This window comes from Podarcis gaigeae (assembly GCF_964106915.1).
Source record: "Podarcis gaigeae genome assembly, chromosome: 7".
NCBI classification, from domain to species: Eukaryota; Metazoa; Chordata; class Lepidosauria; order Squamata; family Lacertidae; genus Podarcis; species Podarcis gaigeae.
Window position 1 is genome coordinate 58,059,731 of NC_139683.1, and position 14,804 is coordinate 58,074,534.

At 43.9% G+C, this 14,804-nt stretch overlaps 3 protein-coding genes across 4 annotated transcripts in view; 2 read left to right on the forward strand and 1 right to left on the reverse strand.

The window, feature by feature from the left end:
• Window positions 1–123: 123 nt before the first annotated feature.
• TDP2 (tyrosyl-DNA phosphodiesterase 2) lies at window positions 124–6,540 on the forward strand (the record flags this gene model as incomplete). The annotated part of the gene is made up of 7 exons (XM_083747002.1): window positions 124–330; window positions 427–512; window positions 2,701–2,874; window positions 3,530–3,621; window positions 4,355–4,473; window positions 5,222–5,392; window positions 5,914–6,540. 7 exons carry the CDS (start codon window positions 124–126, stop codon window positions 6,193–6,195), a joined length of 1,131 nt encoding a protein of 376 aa, XP_083603128.1. The 3' UTR covers window positions 6,196–6,540.
• Window positions 2,069–14,804, reverse strand: part of ALDH5A1 (aldehyde dehydrogenase 5 family member A1) — a gene marked incomplete at its 5' end in the record, with an annotated part of 49,581 nt that continues 36,845 nt past the window's right edge. Inside the window, one exon of the mRNA XM_083746941.1 lies at window positions 2,069–2,089. Within this exon, the coding sequence (XP_083603067.1) occupies window positions 2,084–2,089 (6 nt within the window). The 3' untranslated portion in view covers window positions 2,069–2,083. The remainder of the gene's footprint in view (window positions 2,090–14,804) is intronic.
• The window catches only part of KIAA0319, a 28,699-nt gene continuing 22,082 nt past the window's right edge, over window positions 8,188–14,804 (forward strand). Inside the window, exons 1-3 of one of the 2 annotated variants that reach the window (XM_083746893.1) lie at window positions 8,188–8,351; window positions 8,461–8,627; window positions 12,258–12,422. In XM_083746893.1, the coding sequence (XP_083603019.1) occupies window positions 12,368–12,422 (55 nt within the window). In that variant the 5' untranslated portion in view covers window positions 8,188–8,351; window positions 8,461–8,627; window positions 12,258–12,367. Of the gene's footprint in view, window positions 8,352–8,460; window positions 8,729–12,257; window positions 12,423–14,804 lie in introns of those variants that run through there. The other variant, XM_083746892.1, reaches the window with a different exon arrangement.

A 14,804-nucleotide genomic window follows, 5' to 3' on the forward strand; every position in this document is an offset into this window, starting at 1 on the left:
TTGAGCTTCGAGGGGCGTGGATTTGCAGAAGCTGGAAAACCGGTGGTGGTCCTGAAAGGAAACAGGGAGCGCGAGCTTTGAAAAGAAACAAACACCCAACAACAAGAACTCACAAACAGGCAGATGGATGTGGGCAGCGTTGCTCAGGGGGTGGAGCAGGCGACCCCGGAGGAGAGGACGCCGGAGCAGCAGCTGCAGCCATCCAAGGAGGAGGAAGAGAAGGAAGAAGAGAAGCGCAGGAAGCTCCTATGTTTGGAATTTGCTTCCATCAGCGGCAGCGATCTAGCCGTTGCTCAGTGCTACCTGGCAGAGAATGACTGGGATATGCAGGTATGCCCTCGCTTCTCGGTTTAAGCACGTGCTTTATAGATCCCGGCGCATGATCCTAGCACACACTCACACTCGGCCTTTTGTTTGTTTTTGCAGAGAGCGCTGAATTCCTATTTTGAGCCGCCTCTTGAGGAGCAACCTATGGACGCGATGCCAGAGCCTCTCCCGCTGGAGAGGACCCTGTAAGTCTCCTGCCCCTGTAACTCATCCCTCTCAAGAAGACCTCGGGGTTAAAAAATCGATTCCCGCTTGTGTACAGATGCATGGGGGCCATATTGGTGCAAATGGACGGTGGTGCTGTCAGGGCAGTTATGTCAGAGGGGTTAAGATCCCCTCCCAGCCTCGAGTTCCCTGGGGTGACCATGGGCTAATCCCTATTCTCTTAGCCTAGCCCACCTCAATCTCTTTGGAAGAGCATCACCTGCCTGCCTGCTACCTATACTCTACAATAGTACAGGGTGAGTCCTTTAAAAGAGGCCCAGTGGATACAGAGTATAGTGGTACCTCGGGTTACAGAAGCTTCAGGTTACAGACTCTGCTAACCCAGAAATAGTACCTTGGGTTAAGAACTTTGCTTCAGGATGAGAACAGAAATCGGGCAGCGGTGGCGCAGCGGCAGCGGGAGGCTCCATTAGCTAAAGTGGTACCTCAGGTTAAGAACACTTTCAGGTTAAGAACGGACCTCCGGAACAAATTAAGTTCTTAACCTGAGGTACCACTGTACACATGTTCCACCGGGACTCTTAAAAGACTCACCCTGTATATGCCTCTGTAAGACATCCTAGTGGTATAATCATTAATATCTCTTGCACTTGGCTTGCCTGGCCCTGCCCAGGGGAATGGTCAGTAGTGTAGTCAAGTCTCTAAATAAGGGCTGGCTCCAGCAATTCTCCAGTTTTTAAGGCTTCCACAATGCCCATAAAGTAGCATTGTTCCAGGTCATTGTGGAAAACCTACATGTTGGTTCCCACTGAGACCTGCCATTTAAATTCCCTCCCATGCCCCAGAGTTCTGCCATACCAAGGGTGCCCTGGGGCATATTAGTGCTGTGTTTACATGGCTGCTGAGCACTTGGAAAAAATGAAACTGAGTGGGAGAAAGGGGCAGGCTGCAGGAGTGGCCTCTGCTGCTAAGGTCCTAATCCAGATGGCAATAAACCTGTATCTGATCTATCTGGTATCGATTTGTACCTTCATAAACCGGCTCCACTATGTCAAGCTGAAAGTAAAGCCATTTTCACAGCTGGCCAGCATCTCAGAATACCTTTCTTGAAAATATGAATGAGGAAGCAATCCCAAGTATGGGAAGCCAGAGTAATTTACATAATTAAGTGAAGCCGGCGTAGAATATGCCAGATCCAAAGTCCGCTCAGGACTTTAAGCAAGCCTAAGACTGGCAGAGAGACACGGGTAGTGCTGTGGTTTAAACCACAGAGCCTAGGACTTGCCGATCAGAACGTCAGCGGTTCAAATCCCCGCGACGGGGTGAGCTCCCGTTGCTCGGTCCCTGCTCCTGCCAACCTAGCAGTTCGAAAGCATGCCAGTGCAAGTAGATAAATAGGTACCGCTCCAGCGGGAAGGTAAACGGCGTTTCTGTGCGCTGCTCTGGTTCGCCAGAAGCGGCTTAGTCATGCTGGCCACATGACCCGGAAGCTGTACACCGGCTCCCTCGGCCAATAAAGCGAGATGAGCGCCGCAACCCCAGAGTTGGCCACGACTGGACCTAATGGTCAGGGGTCCCTTTACCTTTACCTTTAAGACTGGAAGAAGGGAAATAAGTCTTTAATATAAGGTCTGATTTATGCTACTCTGTCATTCCTTTGGGTTGCCAAGTTGCTTGACTGAGCTGAACCAATTTAGGATCCAGCATATGTGCCCCCTGCCAGGTCCTGCCCCCCACCCCAGAACGCCTGTTTTGCAGGGCTGCTGATTTTGGCTTGTCGTCAGCTGAGCTGGGATGAGACAGTTACACCAGCATATCTCTGACTGAGCTGGGGTTGATGATATGCCAGTTAAGCCCAGCTGAGCTGGGAATCTACTGGCTGAACTGGGGACCTGCCACATCCTAACACTCTCATTCTGGTGGATCTAGGGTTAGGATTACACCCTTTGCCATTCTTCACCTTTGGTCCAATAACTCATAGCTGTTATTTCTATTGCATGCATTCTCTTGCTGCTGTACGGTGTTTAAGAGTTATGCATGATATCTTAGTTTTTGAGCTGGGTGTTTGTCTTATTATTATCATTAGGGCTTGGATAACACAGTTGTATTATACAGTGTTTATTATTTTATGATGGAAGCCAGCTTCAGAGTTTCACTTTTAAAGGTGGCTTATCAGTATAATAAGTAACTTGTGTCTGTGTTTTCTAGCATTGACCTAACAGATGATTCAACCGCCGGTAAAGTTTCTGCTGCTGTTAAAGAGGCGGGTCTTAGCCCCAAAGAGGATGACAGCACATTTTCTTTAATTACCTGGAATATAGATGGCCTGGATTTAAAAAACCTGCAAGATAGGGCACGAGGAGTTTGCTCCTATCTCGCTTTGTAAGTATCTATCACAGCGGTCCTATGGGACCTTATTAGAGTGTCAGCCTAATTCAAATCATTGGGATTTATTTCAAAGTAATGCACTTTTAAAAAAATCAGAATATTTCTACTATGCCATTTTTTTCTTTTACACATATCTGAAATGTAGAGCTGCCAAGAATATGTAAGCTAGCCTTGCCCAGTCTTGTGCCTCTAGATTTTTTGGACTACATATCCCATCAGATGCAGCCAGCATGGTGGGATATGTAGGCCAAAGCATCTAGGGGCACCAGGTTGGAGGAGGCTGATTTAAGCACGCCAGCCTAGAAATACTTAATTGATTTTAACCCCAGTAGGATCTGAATCTTCACGGCTACTCCTTTTGCATACAAACAGTTAAATCTCAAGAGACAAATCTCGGGTTCATTACACTTCCTTGTGTTGCTTGTGCATTTGATTCCATAACTATATTTTTGCACAACCCTATGTGTGTTTGCATTGCATTACAGCCATAATGTTATGAAGCAAGGCCAGTTGTTGTTGCTTTTTACAGTAATTAAATAAGTTATTAAATAAGTTAAGAAGACCAGTGTAAGATCATGGTATAGTAAACAGCTTATCTGTTGAAGTATGTTGCTTTATGTTCCATTACACATTCCGCTTTCTCATTTAGGTACAGTCCAGATGTGGTATTTCTACAGGAGGTTATTCCTCCAGTTTTATCCTATCTACAGAAAAGAGCTGTCAGTTACACAATTATTCCAGGTAAAATGAAGTTACAGTAATTGCTATGCATTTTTAGTGGGGTAGCTGTTTTAGTCTGCTGCAGCAAGAACAATCAGGAGTCTTGTGGAACCTTAAACATCTATTTATTATGGTATAAGCCTTCATGCACCACTTGATTGCAAAAACAGTAAAAACCTCAGTGGTTTATTGCCATACTTCAAACAGTGAAAACCCGGACAGCTTTTTTTAGTTTTGCCCAAAGATGTTGAGCTTTTTTGGCAAATTTGCAAAGAAAAAAAAAAAAGAAAGTAGTTTTTGAGCTATTTTTAAGGAAAATCACCTAAACAACACTGCTGAATCCAAAATATCCCAGACATTTTCCACGATTTCCCCCTGGACACTGCTTCTGACTGCACTATTCTGGATATGTCCTGGAAATTCCAGACATATGGCAACCTTAGATTTACATAACATAAACATAACATAACATAAACCACGGAGCTGTATTCCTGAAAGTTGTCCCAGGATTTCCTCCCCCCCAATGCCCCATCAAATCTGCTCTGAAGGGTTGGGGGAACCCTGAGAATAGATAAGGTGGGCAGGGAAAGGGTGTCCAGTTGCACGGGTGATAATCCATGCACTAAGGATGACTTTGATGGATACAACCCATACTTTAGTAGTCTAAGCAAGGCCACTGTCTTTTATTATATGGAATTTCTGAAGGAGACATCATTGTTGTTGACCTTTCCTTTTTCTGTGTTTCTCTCTTCAGGTAATACTGATGGTTATTTTACGGCCATAATGTTAAAAAAATCAAGAGTCAGAGTTTTAAAAGAAGAAATAACACCTTTCCCTACCACCTCCATGATGAGAAATTTATTGGCAGTACATGTAAGTGAGTTCTTGCATTTATTTATTTATTGTTCTAAAGGACCTCCATACATACTGCCCAGGCTTGTGCCCAGGAGAGGTCACTTTGGTGCTGCTGATGCAGCAAAAACAACATAGGAGGCAGCAGTTACGAGTTACCGTTCTCTGCAGCCACAGCAGGCACTGTGATTCTCCAGTGGTTTGACTTCACTCCTGGAAGTGCAGTCCATTGTCTCTTGAGACAGACGGATGCCAACAACTGCATAAATGCACCAGAAGCAAAGTAGCCTCAAGTCAACAAAGAAGTGCACTCTTCCCTCAGCCCATCATCTTAAAATGTCTCTATTGTGGATTAAAATTTGGCCCTGACAAAGCTATTAACTAAAAGGTTAGTTGATTAAGTTTTTGTTGATTAAAGCAGTTATAGCCATAGCCCTACCTGTTTGTTATCATGTTAGTCACAACAGTGACCCAGGCTAGGCACTGTACAGAAGAAAGCAGAATTGGCAAGATCTATACAAGGGTCCTTGTCATCTAGGAAAAGTTCCACCTTTATGTTGTCCAAATATGGAGGACAACATACGGGAGAATTAGCTGTTATTGTAAAGAAAGGTCTAGATGCACTTAGCCCCGTGCAGAAAATGTAGTTTTATGCATCTTGTTCTTTCACGAGAAATTGCTGTAAAGAGTGGTGAAATCCTACTGCTGTAGCAGACCGTCGCATGCAGAAAATGTCACTTTATGCTTTATCTCTCGCTCTTCTTCATAGGCAACCATATCTGGCAATGACCTCTGCCTTATGACTTCGCATCTGGAGAGCACTAAGGGGCATAGCGAAGAACGCTTGAATCAGTTGAAACGGGTGCTTGCCAAAATGACAGAGGCCCCAGAGTCCACTACTGTGATTTTTGGAGGAGATACAAATCTCAGAGACAAAGAGGTGAACTGGAGAAAAACTCCTTAGTTGTGTTGTGTTTATTTGTAACTCCTATCACTTACATGGGCTTTCCCCACCGCTGGTGACACAATTCCCCTTTGCCTATATATATTTTTAAACACAGGTTTTATTAAGGATTTTCAAGAACATGCATACAGAAAAGAAGAAAACAAATCATTCAACAATAATTAGCAGTTGTCTTGCAAAATATTGACAACAAAGTAGACCCGACTAGCAGTAAAGAGCAATGAATTAACACAGCATAAAACTACACAAGATATCGCAGTTCCCTTGTACCAAGTGATTAAACAAAGCCAGGGTAGCTATTTATTTCAGATAACATGTTTCTGAATTAGAACAATGTTGCTAAGGAGCAGTGATGGTGCTTCACAACAAAATTGGTGGCTCTCCCAACAAACCATATAAGAAGTGACAAAATCAATCCATGGCTCATTTTTGAAAGCTGATTGTTGGCAGTATATTTATAGTACACTATTAACACTTTCTACTTTTCTCCCCATCAGGTTGCTAAGCTTGGTGGTTTGCCTGACAACATTCTGGATGTTTGGGAATTCTTGGGCAAGCCAGAACATTGCCGCTACACGTGGGATACAAGCCAAAACACTAACCTGGATGCTCGTTACAAGTGCAGATTGCGGTTTGATCGCCTCTTCCTCCGAGCTGCTTCTGCTGGCGGACAAATTGTTCCTAAGAGTTTGGATTTAATTGGGTTGGAAAAACTGGACTGCGGCAGATTTCCTAGCGATCACTGGGGTCTGCTTTGCAATTTTGATGTGGTACTATAAGGGGGGGGGGGAATGACTTCCACGCTGTGTATGAAAGACACTCTTATAACCTTTCCTGTCCCGTCCTGTCCCCCATCCTGCTTTATTTTAAACCAATTCTGGGATTGGTTCAAATTTATACGCTTCAGTGGTAATACACTAATCCATGCGTTACTGGAATCCTTGCCCAGTGAAAGGGCGGGGAGAAGACTTTTAAATGTATACTCTTAAATTCATTCCATTTTATCGGTACTCCAGGATATATTTCCCTTCCAAGTTTCAATTCCTGTGCAAAATAGATAAATGAAAATGCTAGCCATATAATACTATTTCAGTCTTAAGTTGAATAAAGAATAATTCAACACACCTTTCTATAATCTTATATTGAACTCAATAAAGGATTGAAGGATTTTTTTATTTAAACCACTTTTTTCAGGTAGCCAAGTTGGAAAAATAGCCAATTGTTTTAAGTGGGTGGGGAGCGGAGAGCAACCAACTTTATCTGTGGGCTGGTAATTCTAGGACAATTGTTACATTGCTGAAGTGTCATATCATTTCCTGTCTGTGAAGAAGGGAGGTGTTTTTCAGGATGTGCAAGGCTTGAGTTAGAGATCGGCATTATGGGTACTCGATGATTCCCATGCACCAGTTGGGGTGCCCAAACCTTGGAGCCTTCTAATGCTGATTCCTGTCAACCTTTCCAAATTAGCAGGCAATGAGAGGAGGTATCTCCCCTACATATCTCATCCTCTCCCTTTGGGAGGCAGTATGGCTTACGCCCAAAGAGAGAGACCACTGAATCAGCAGTGGTGAAAAGGACAAGGTGGAATCCAATAGAAACATACTGTACAGGCAAAAAAGCTAGGACTGGCACTGATGGTAATGACTCTTAAAAGTCAGCAATCCTAAAATAGATCCGATCATGTAATCAAACCAGGTAACAAAGGAATTGCCTCCTTACCAACGTATTTTTTCCTGGAGGTCTGCAGCTCACAAAACAGAAGGTAGTGATCATGGCTTGTTTTGAAGCCCCAACGGCAAGGTATGATTGCCCATGGGTAGGTAATTTGCAGTATTCCCTCTATGCGCTTGCAGTTTCCCTACGTCACTGTGTGCTTGCAGGGAATTCTGAATTCCTCCCACTTCTGCATGTCGAAAATAGTCCTGCTACTGGATCTGTAGGCAGGATGTGATGACTGCAGAGTTGCTTATCTCAGCATGAGAGAGAGATGAGTCTCTCTGCAGGGCTGTCATGCAGAAGACTGTTGTATGTTTGTCCAGGAGGCAGAAGCAGGACCTGGTAAGGAAGCAGATTTCATAGGAACATCGGAGGCTTGTTGTTTAGTCGTGTCCGACTCTTTGTGACCCCATGGACCAGAGCACACCAGGCACTCCTGTCTTCCATTGCCTCCCGCAGTTTGGTCAAACTCATGCTGGTAGCTTCGAGAACACTATCCAAACATCTCGTCCTCTGTCATCCCCTTCAGCTTAATTGTTGCTTATATCAAATTGGCATAAGCTTGCACAAAACAGGAACATTTCCCAATAAACTACAGGATAGATAGGACTTGTGGCTAACATCAAACACCAGCAGTGGGAGTGCTCTGCTCCAGTGCTTCATGCCTGACCTTGCATGGTCTGTTGTGATTTTCCTGACTTAAAACGAAATTTCAAAGTTGTGTCAGACTTTTCAGTGTTTTCTCTAAAGTATGCTTTTTAAAAAAGCAACACCTTGCTCTTCTGCAGCTGGCCCGATGTCAAGAAATTAAACAACTACATGACTTTTAGAAAACTTCTGAAGGCAGCCGCAGCCCTGTTTAGGAAAGTTTTTAATGTTTGATGTTTTATCGTGTTTTTAATATTCTATGGGAAGCCGCCCAGAGTGACTGGGGAAACCCACCCAAATGAGCGGGGTATAAATAATAAATTATTATTATTATTATTTTAGCCTCTTCTAAGGATGCATCAGGCGAGTTGGGTGGCGCTCAAGCATCGCCCCCTGGTGGCGGGGTTGCGATCCAGCTCCAGACCATGGATGGCGGATGCGCTTTAGTGGCTGAGAAGGAGGAAGGGAGACCGAGCGTTCGCTGTGCCTGTTTTTTTGTTTTGCTTTGGACAAGAGCATGAAAAAGACTTGCAGGCATAGATCGCCTAGGCTTTGCTAGCTTGGCCTAATAGTACGCCCACCCACTTCCAATTTTTATTGCCCTTGGTTACATAATAATAATAATAATAATAATAATAATAATAATAATAATAATAATAATAAAATAAATCCTGCAACAGCTCCTGCTCCGTCCTGTAAATCTTCGGGAAGACAAGGAGGTGGAGCAGATGGGGCACTGAAGGATGCAGCCGTACCCTGCCGAAGCATCAGCTGCTGTCCCTGGCGCCGCCCGATCTCTCTCTCTTTCCTAGCCCCACCCCCTCCTCGCTTCGTCTCTAACCGCCAGGTAAGAAAATCTGAGCTCCCCGCCCGCTTCCATCGTAGGTCGGTGCTGGCGACTTTGTGTCGCATGCAAAGGGAAGCCCTCGCAAGCCGTTTCTGCTTTCAGTAAGTGGGGTGTGGTGGAAAAGGGGTGCGGGGTTGGTCCAGCAATCGCTGGGAGATGCATTTGCTTCGATTTCTCGATTTTGCTCTGGCCCTGGGTTTTTGTCTTGCACACAGCCAGCCTGTGCTCCCAGCAAGGTGAGATCCCCGTAAGGATTTTGCAAAGGGGAAAGTCAAATATGTTTCATATTTCTCTCTTTCCTCCCCCCCCCCGCTTCCCCCGCTGCAACAAAAACAAAAAACCGTGGTGGTCTCCAGGGGAAATGCATTTCTTCCTTTTAGTGCCTAGCAATTTTACAAAGAGTCTTTCTCTGCAGCTTCCTCGCCGTGACAGAGCGCTTGTGCATCCGTCACTGGGAAAAAACCCCTGAAGGTAGATATTGTCTGCCTTTTGCATTCATCTTGCAACAAGGAGTCAGATGCATGTCTGCCGGGCTATGTTTTCACATCGCTGTGTGTGGGAACCTCTCCCCCGCCTGCTGCTGAGCAACTAGACGAAGTTGATGGAAAGAGCAGCAATGGCTGGTTGCATCAAGTGATGGGGGACATCTCATAAAAATATCTTCTGCAAGGCATAAAAGTGGCTTCTATAAAGCAATCACTTGCATGTTCCAAGTTACTTACAACCTTTTGGCTAAGAGAAACCAGAGGCAAATGATTTGTTTGTTTGTATGGGATTCACTCATCCAATTTTGCACCGGATAAGCCGAATGCTTCAAAATGTTTGTGAGAAGCACAGATCAGGGCGATAAGAATTCAGTACCGGCAATATCCCATTTAAAGATGAAAAGGAATAGGATTGGGAGACAAATATAGTGAAACATAATGTGCATGTTTACTTGGGACAGCTGCATGCGCCGGTGACACTTAATGGATTGCTAGGACTACATGGTTCCCACAAGCAATACTTAATTTTTTATTTTGTTTTGCATTGCTCATGTTTGAAATTGGAATGACAAAAAATGGATGCGCCTGCCGAAAATGTGTTTTCAGTTTTAAAATGGATCTTTTCCGGTGTCCATAACACACCCAACAGCTCTTGCAAGTGTTGCCCCCCAGAGACTACAAAGCACTGTTTTGCCTGAAGCAGGAGTTCCTATCCCTGCCGTCTGTACATATAGGTGGCCATGTTTATAAAGCAGGGAACATCTTTCTGTTAGCCTCCCAACGCCCCCTAAGCACCGGCAGGAACCATGGAACGCCTTGCAGTTCCTTCTTCACTTAAAAATTAAGAAGGTAATAACATCTGGTAGCAGATGTCCTTCCAATATCACTAGGTCCATCTAGGCCAAATAGCCAGCCTACAAATTTGGCAGGAGCATACCATAAAAGTAGGGGGGCATTTTATTCTTATGTACACATTAATGTTTTACTTGTATTAATGAAGGCTATATTAATAATGATAATGATCATAATTGCTGGTACCTGCACAGGCCCTGCAGCAGTGTCAGGCCAGGCTGGAGGTGAACTATTTCTAGGTGTGCCAGAACGCAAAAGGAAGATGTCCTGCTGACCTGACCTTCATTCTTCACCTCATTGTTCTTCACCGCCTTCCTTGGCAGTCTGTTTCACTGTTGAACAGCAAATGTTCTTCCTTACGTGGTTTCCAGGCTCCTTCTGATCCAGGCAGTGACTAGGCCCAAACCTGCTTATCTTCAGCAAAGATTGTTGCATCAATGTGCCTTCAAACCACACCCTTGGTCTAGATTTTGTTGTGGTCCAGCATTGCTTAGGGTGAAATAAGCATAAATCTCCTTTAAATCAATTGAATTAAGGGGTAATTAAGCTTTCCCTGAATACAGAGATCTTTAAACCCCAGGAGTAGCTTTATAAGCTCTGGCTATTTTATATCGACAACTGTTAAGTGCTTTTCTCAAGAAGAGACATGTGTAGCGCGGTCATTAAGAGAGAATTATCTTCGTGGCTTGGCAATTTCAAGTTGCTTTCACACACACCCCCTAAGAAAAAATACATGGACTTTTATCAGGAAATAAGCAACCAGTGTAGGTTTTCACTGTAATGTAGCTTTTGTAAATATGGAAAAGACTGGTTCCTGTTGTCCTCAGAAATAATGAGTTAAGATGGGATTTTACTATTTCTCCACACTTGGAACTTCTTGCTAAGTGTGTATCAGATTTGGAGTCAACTCCTCCAAAATGGGGCATAACATAAACATTCAAATAAATAAAAGTGCTACCAATGGATTTTGGCAATTTTTGTGTCTTGGGGCTCCTATTAATGGTGTCTGACCTTTGATCAGCTGTTTGTTACTACACAGATTAAGATACCCTTGGAAAGGCATTTAAAACTGGATGGCTTCAGAAGTGTAGGTTATTTCAAACCAGGTCTATTTCTACTGGCCTTGTGTGTCACAATATTAGCATAAATTTCCTTTTAATAATGGCATTTTAATATCTTGCCGGAGCAATTACACTGCTCATTGGCTCCTAGCATGATTGGTTCTTGAAACTGTATAACCTTTCAAAACCTCTCGTCTTTAGAGCTCCCTCGCTATTCAAGGCGACTTCAGCAATTGTTAACGCAGGCATTTGACTAGGCAGCTGTCATATCTGCTTAATTATTCAGTCTCAAAATGACCTTTTAAATGAAGCATCTCCCCACTCCCAGTTATTTAGCAACTGAGAATTTGGTGCATATCTTATCAGCATTTAGCTGAGTGGCTTGATGGCTGTTATTACCCCCTCCCCAAAATAAAAGCTATCAGGATTATTTGCTAGCTGTGCTTTCGGTCGTCATGCTTGCACATCACGATAAGCCAGAGTTGCTGGCCTTATCATGATTTATTCTGAAAGAGCAGCAAGCTTCTTCAAAAGCAACAAACCAAGTTGGCTTCCCATGGTTCTGAACCTGAAATCATGGGGTTTCTCTTTAACCAACCAGCATTGTCAGCCAGCCTAAATCATGGTAGGGAGTTGCTGTTGTTGCTGTTGTTGCTGTTAGTCTTACAAATCTTGGCTTGATAGGAACAGTGGTGGCTGGTAGGACAGAAGGAAGGGAGCCCAGCAGTAGGTGGCGCCAGAGCAAATGACAGTTGCAGCCAGCTAATATTCAGCTTCTACACAACCTCCTCCTTGCTGCGTTCTGCAAGGGCTATGGTGTCACTAAGGAGGAGGAGGAAGATGGCAGACAGTTCTACTCCTGAACTAATATAAAGAAACTAGGGAAGTGGGGTGTGTGTGGTGTGTTTGGCTCAGAACAGAATGAGGTTGGTGTGGCAGTGCTCCATTTGCCCAAATTGTCCATCTTCCCCTGGGTAGGGAACAACTAAGTAAGATCCCAGATTTGGATGCTGCATCAAGCCAAGTTAATTGTGGCTCCCTGGTTTCTTTCTCTCACTCCCAACAGGGGAGGAAGAGAGTACGAGTTGTACAGTAAACCATGGCTAGGCAGCAATTTTTCCTAGCCTTTTCTGTTTTTTTGTCACTGCAATGAGGTAATGTTTGCACACTATTATTTGCTTTCTAATTAATGTTCATCACAACATGTGTCCCTCCCCTTTGCTCCCCTGCAGGCTCCCAGCTGGATATTGGACAGAACTGGCAGAAACAAAGGGTTTTTTTTAATGCAAAGTCTTTAAATTGCTCCCTGAAACTGAGGGTGATCTTGCCTGTTGAAGGAAGAATGGCTCTTGCGCTAGAACTAGGAGCCCTGTGCTTACTCTTGGGAATTCTAGCAGGTAAGGCAAGACTCTTTGTACTCATGCTGTATAAATATAATAAACCATTATTTTGCTTTTGAGGCCATGAGAGAGAATAAAGGTCTGCACACAACCCAGGTTCTCCAATGTGCACAGAACCTCAAAATAATTTCTGACTTGCAAAAACTCCCAAATGGCTTATGAAGATTGTGATAGAAGTAATAGAAGTATCTTAGTGTCTTAGCTCCATCTGGAGAGTCTAAATGGATGTGCACCGTACAGTATAGACAGGTCACAGTTGCTTGAGCAGTTCAGTCCATACCTCACAGTAAACCGTGGTTTGAACCAAGGGTCATTGCTTGTTTTGCTCCCAACAAACATTTGGTAAGCCAAGAAAACCGCTTGGAGGTTTTTGTACAATCAAGCATTATTTAAATTTTATGAAATGAATAAATTAATAAGAACAAATATTTGCTTCACTTCATTGCTCGTTTGTGGCCAAACAACCCATGGCTCCGTGGTTCAGACACAGCATTATGTCAAAAGTTGTGGTTTTCTGCTCTCTCTCACTTGTGCAGAGGAGTGAAGCATTCACAGGAAACCATTAACTTTGGTTTACCATGATGTGTGCATGCTATCATTGTAAACACTAAGCGGCCTGAATTTCTATTTCTTTTAAACCCCTTACAGACCATTTGTGCAGAATGCTGTTGAGGTTTTCCCTTTTTCAGAGCTTTATTTTTATTTGACTCGTTATTTTCCTTGCTCTCGTTTTGCCCTCCCCCCAATTGCTAAATCTCCATCTAGAAACAGTGCTCTACTCTTCCTGAAGCAAATGATTTCCCCCTCCTCTCCAAAGGCTTCCCGTGTTTCAGAGAAGAGGAGGCGGCTGGGCACATCAGTAACATGAAAGTAACCCAGAGATAGAATTAAATCCTATTTATTATGTACAGGAGCTTAAAACCACATATAGCTTAACACTGGAGCCTTGGATGAATTTCTGACTTTTGCTTGGTGAAAGATTTTCATAAGCCCTGCCAAATGTTGCCAGAGTTAGTTAAGCCTTTTTCAGTATGTGATTAAAAAAATTCTTCCCTCGCCCACACCAGAGGTATAAATCTGTGAGTGATGATCGCGGCTAGTTCAAATTGATCTACAATTATATGATTTTATGAGTAAGTGGTTTAGGGTTAAAAGTTTGTTTGTTCATACATTGGGAGTATGGGGTGTTAGGGGAGGGTTAGCACCTCTTATGATGGACGCGGGTAGCGCTGTGGTCTAAACCACAGAGCCTAGGGCTTGCTGATCAGAAGATCGGCGGTTCAAATCCCTGCAATGGGGTGAGCTCTCATTGTTTGGTCCCAGCTCCTGCCCACCTAGCAGTTCAAAAGCACATCAAAATACAAGTAGATAAATAGGTACCGCTCTGGTGGGAAGGTAAACGGCGTTTCCGTGCGCTGCTCTGGTTCGCCAGAAGCAGCTTAGTCATACTGGTCACATGACCTGGAAGCTGTCTGTGGACAAACGCCGGCTCCCTTGGCCTATAGAGCGAGGTGAGCGCACAACCCAGAGTCGTCCACGACTTGACCTAACGGTCAGGAGTACCTTTACCTTTTAGCACCTCTTATGGGGTACCACTTAGGCAGGGCTTGTCGCCTGGGCAGCCCAGGGCCTCTACACACACTGCCTAGGCTCCCCCCCCCCCCGGGGAGATCACTTTGGTGCTGTTAACTTCACCTCCGGAGGTGCACTGAAATCTTTTTTCCTTTTCATTTGTGATTGTGGGCCTGTGAACCATCCCAACACCTCTCATACTCTGGGAGCTGCTAACTAGACTTGCAATGTTGATGTCGTGAATGCTCAGTTAAAGTGTTCCTTAGTTTTCTGCCTCCATTCAGTAATCCACTTATTTTATTTTAAATTTATGTATCTTATTCCTAATACTCTGTCATCTACGTCAGTGATCATAAGCAATTTTCCACCATCAGTTAGTCCTCGACCATTCCCTGGGCTCCATGAAAATTGTTTCTTACACTTGTGTTAGAAAGGCTGTCATTTTGCATTTATATAGTTGCTGCAACTTCACGGACCGAATAATGTAGCTTGACAATGCAATTCTATACGCACCTAGTCAGAAGTAAACCCTGCTGAGTTTATTGGGGCTTACACCATAAAGTGTACATAGAATTTCAGCCTTGACCACTGAAGTAAAGGCACAGGAAGGTATAGATTTAAAATTTCAGCCAAGTTACAGAACGCTGTCATTACACTGTGAGAATTTTTCTGACGCCTTCGCTTTAGCTGCAATCCTATTACATGCTTACCTCTGAGTAAGCCCCACTGAATTCAGTAGGGTTCACTTTTTAAGTAGACATAGTTTGCCCTCTTACTTTTGTTTGTCATGTGTCTTCTATACTGTTT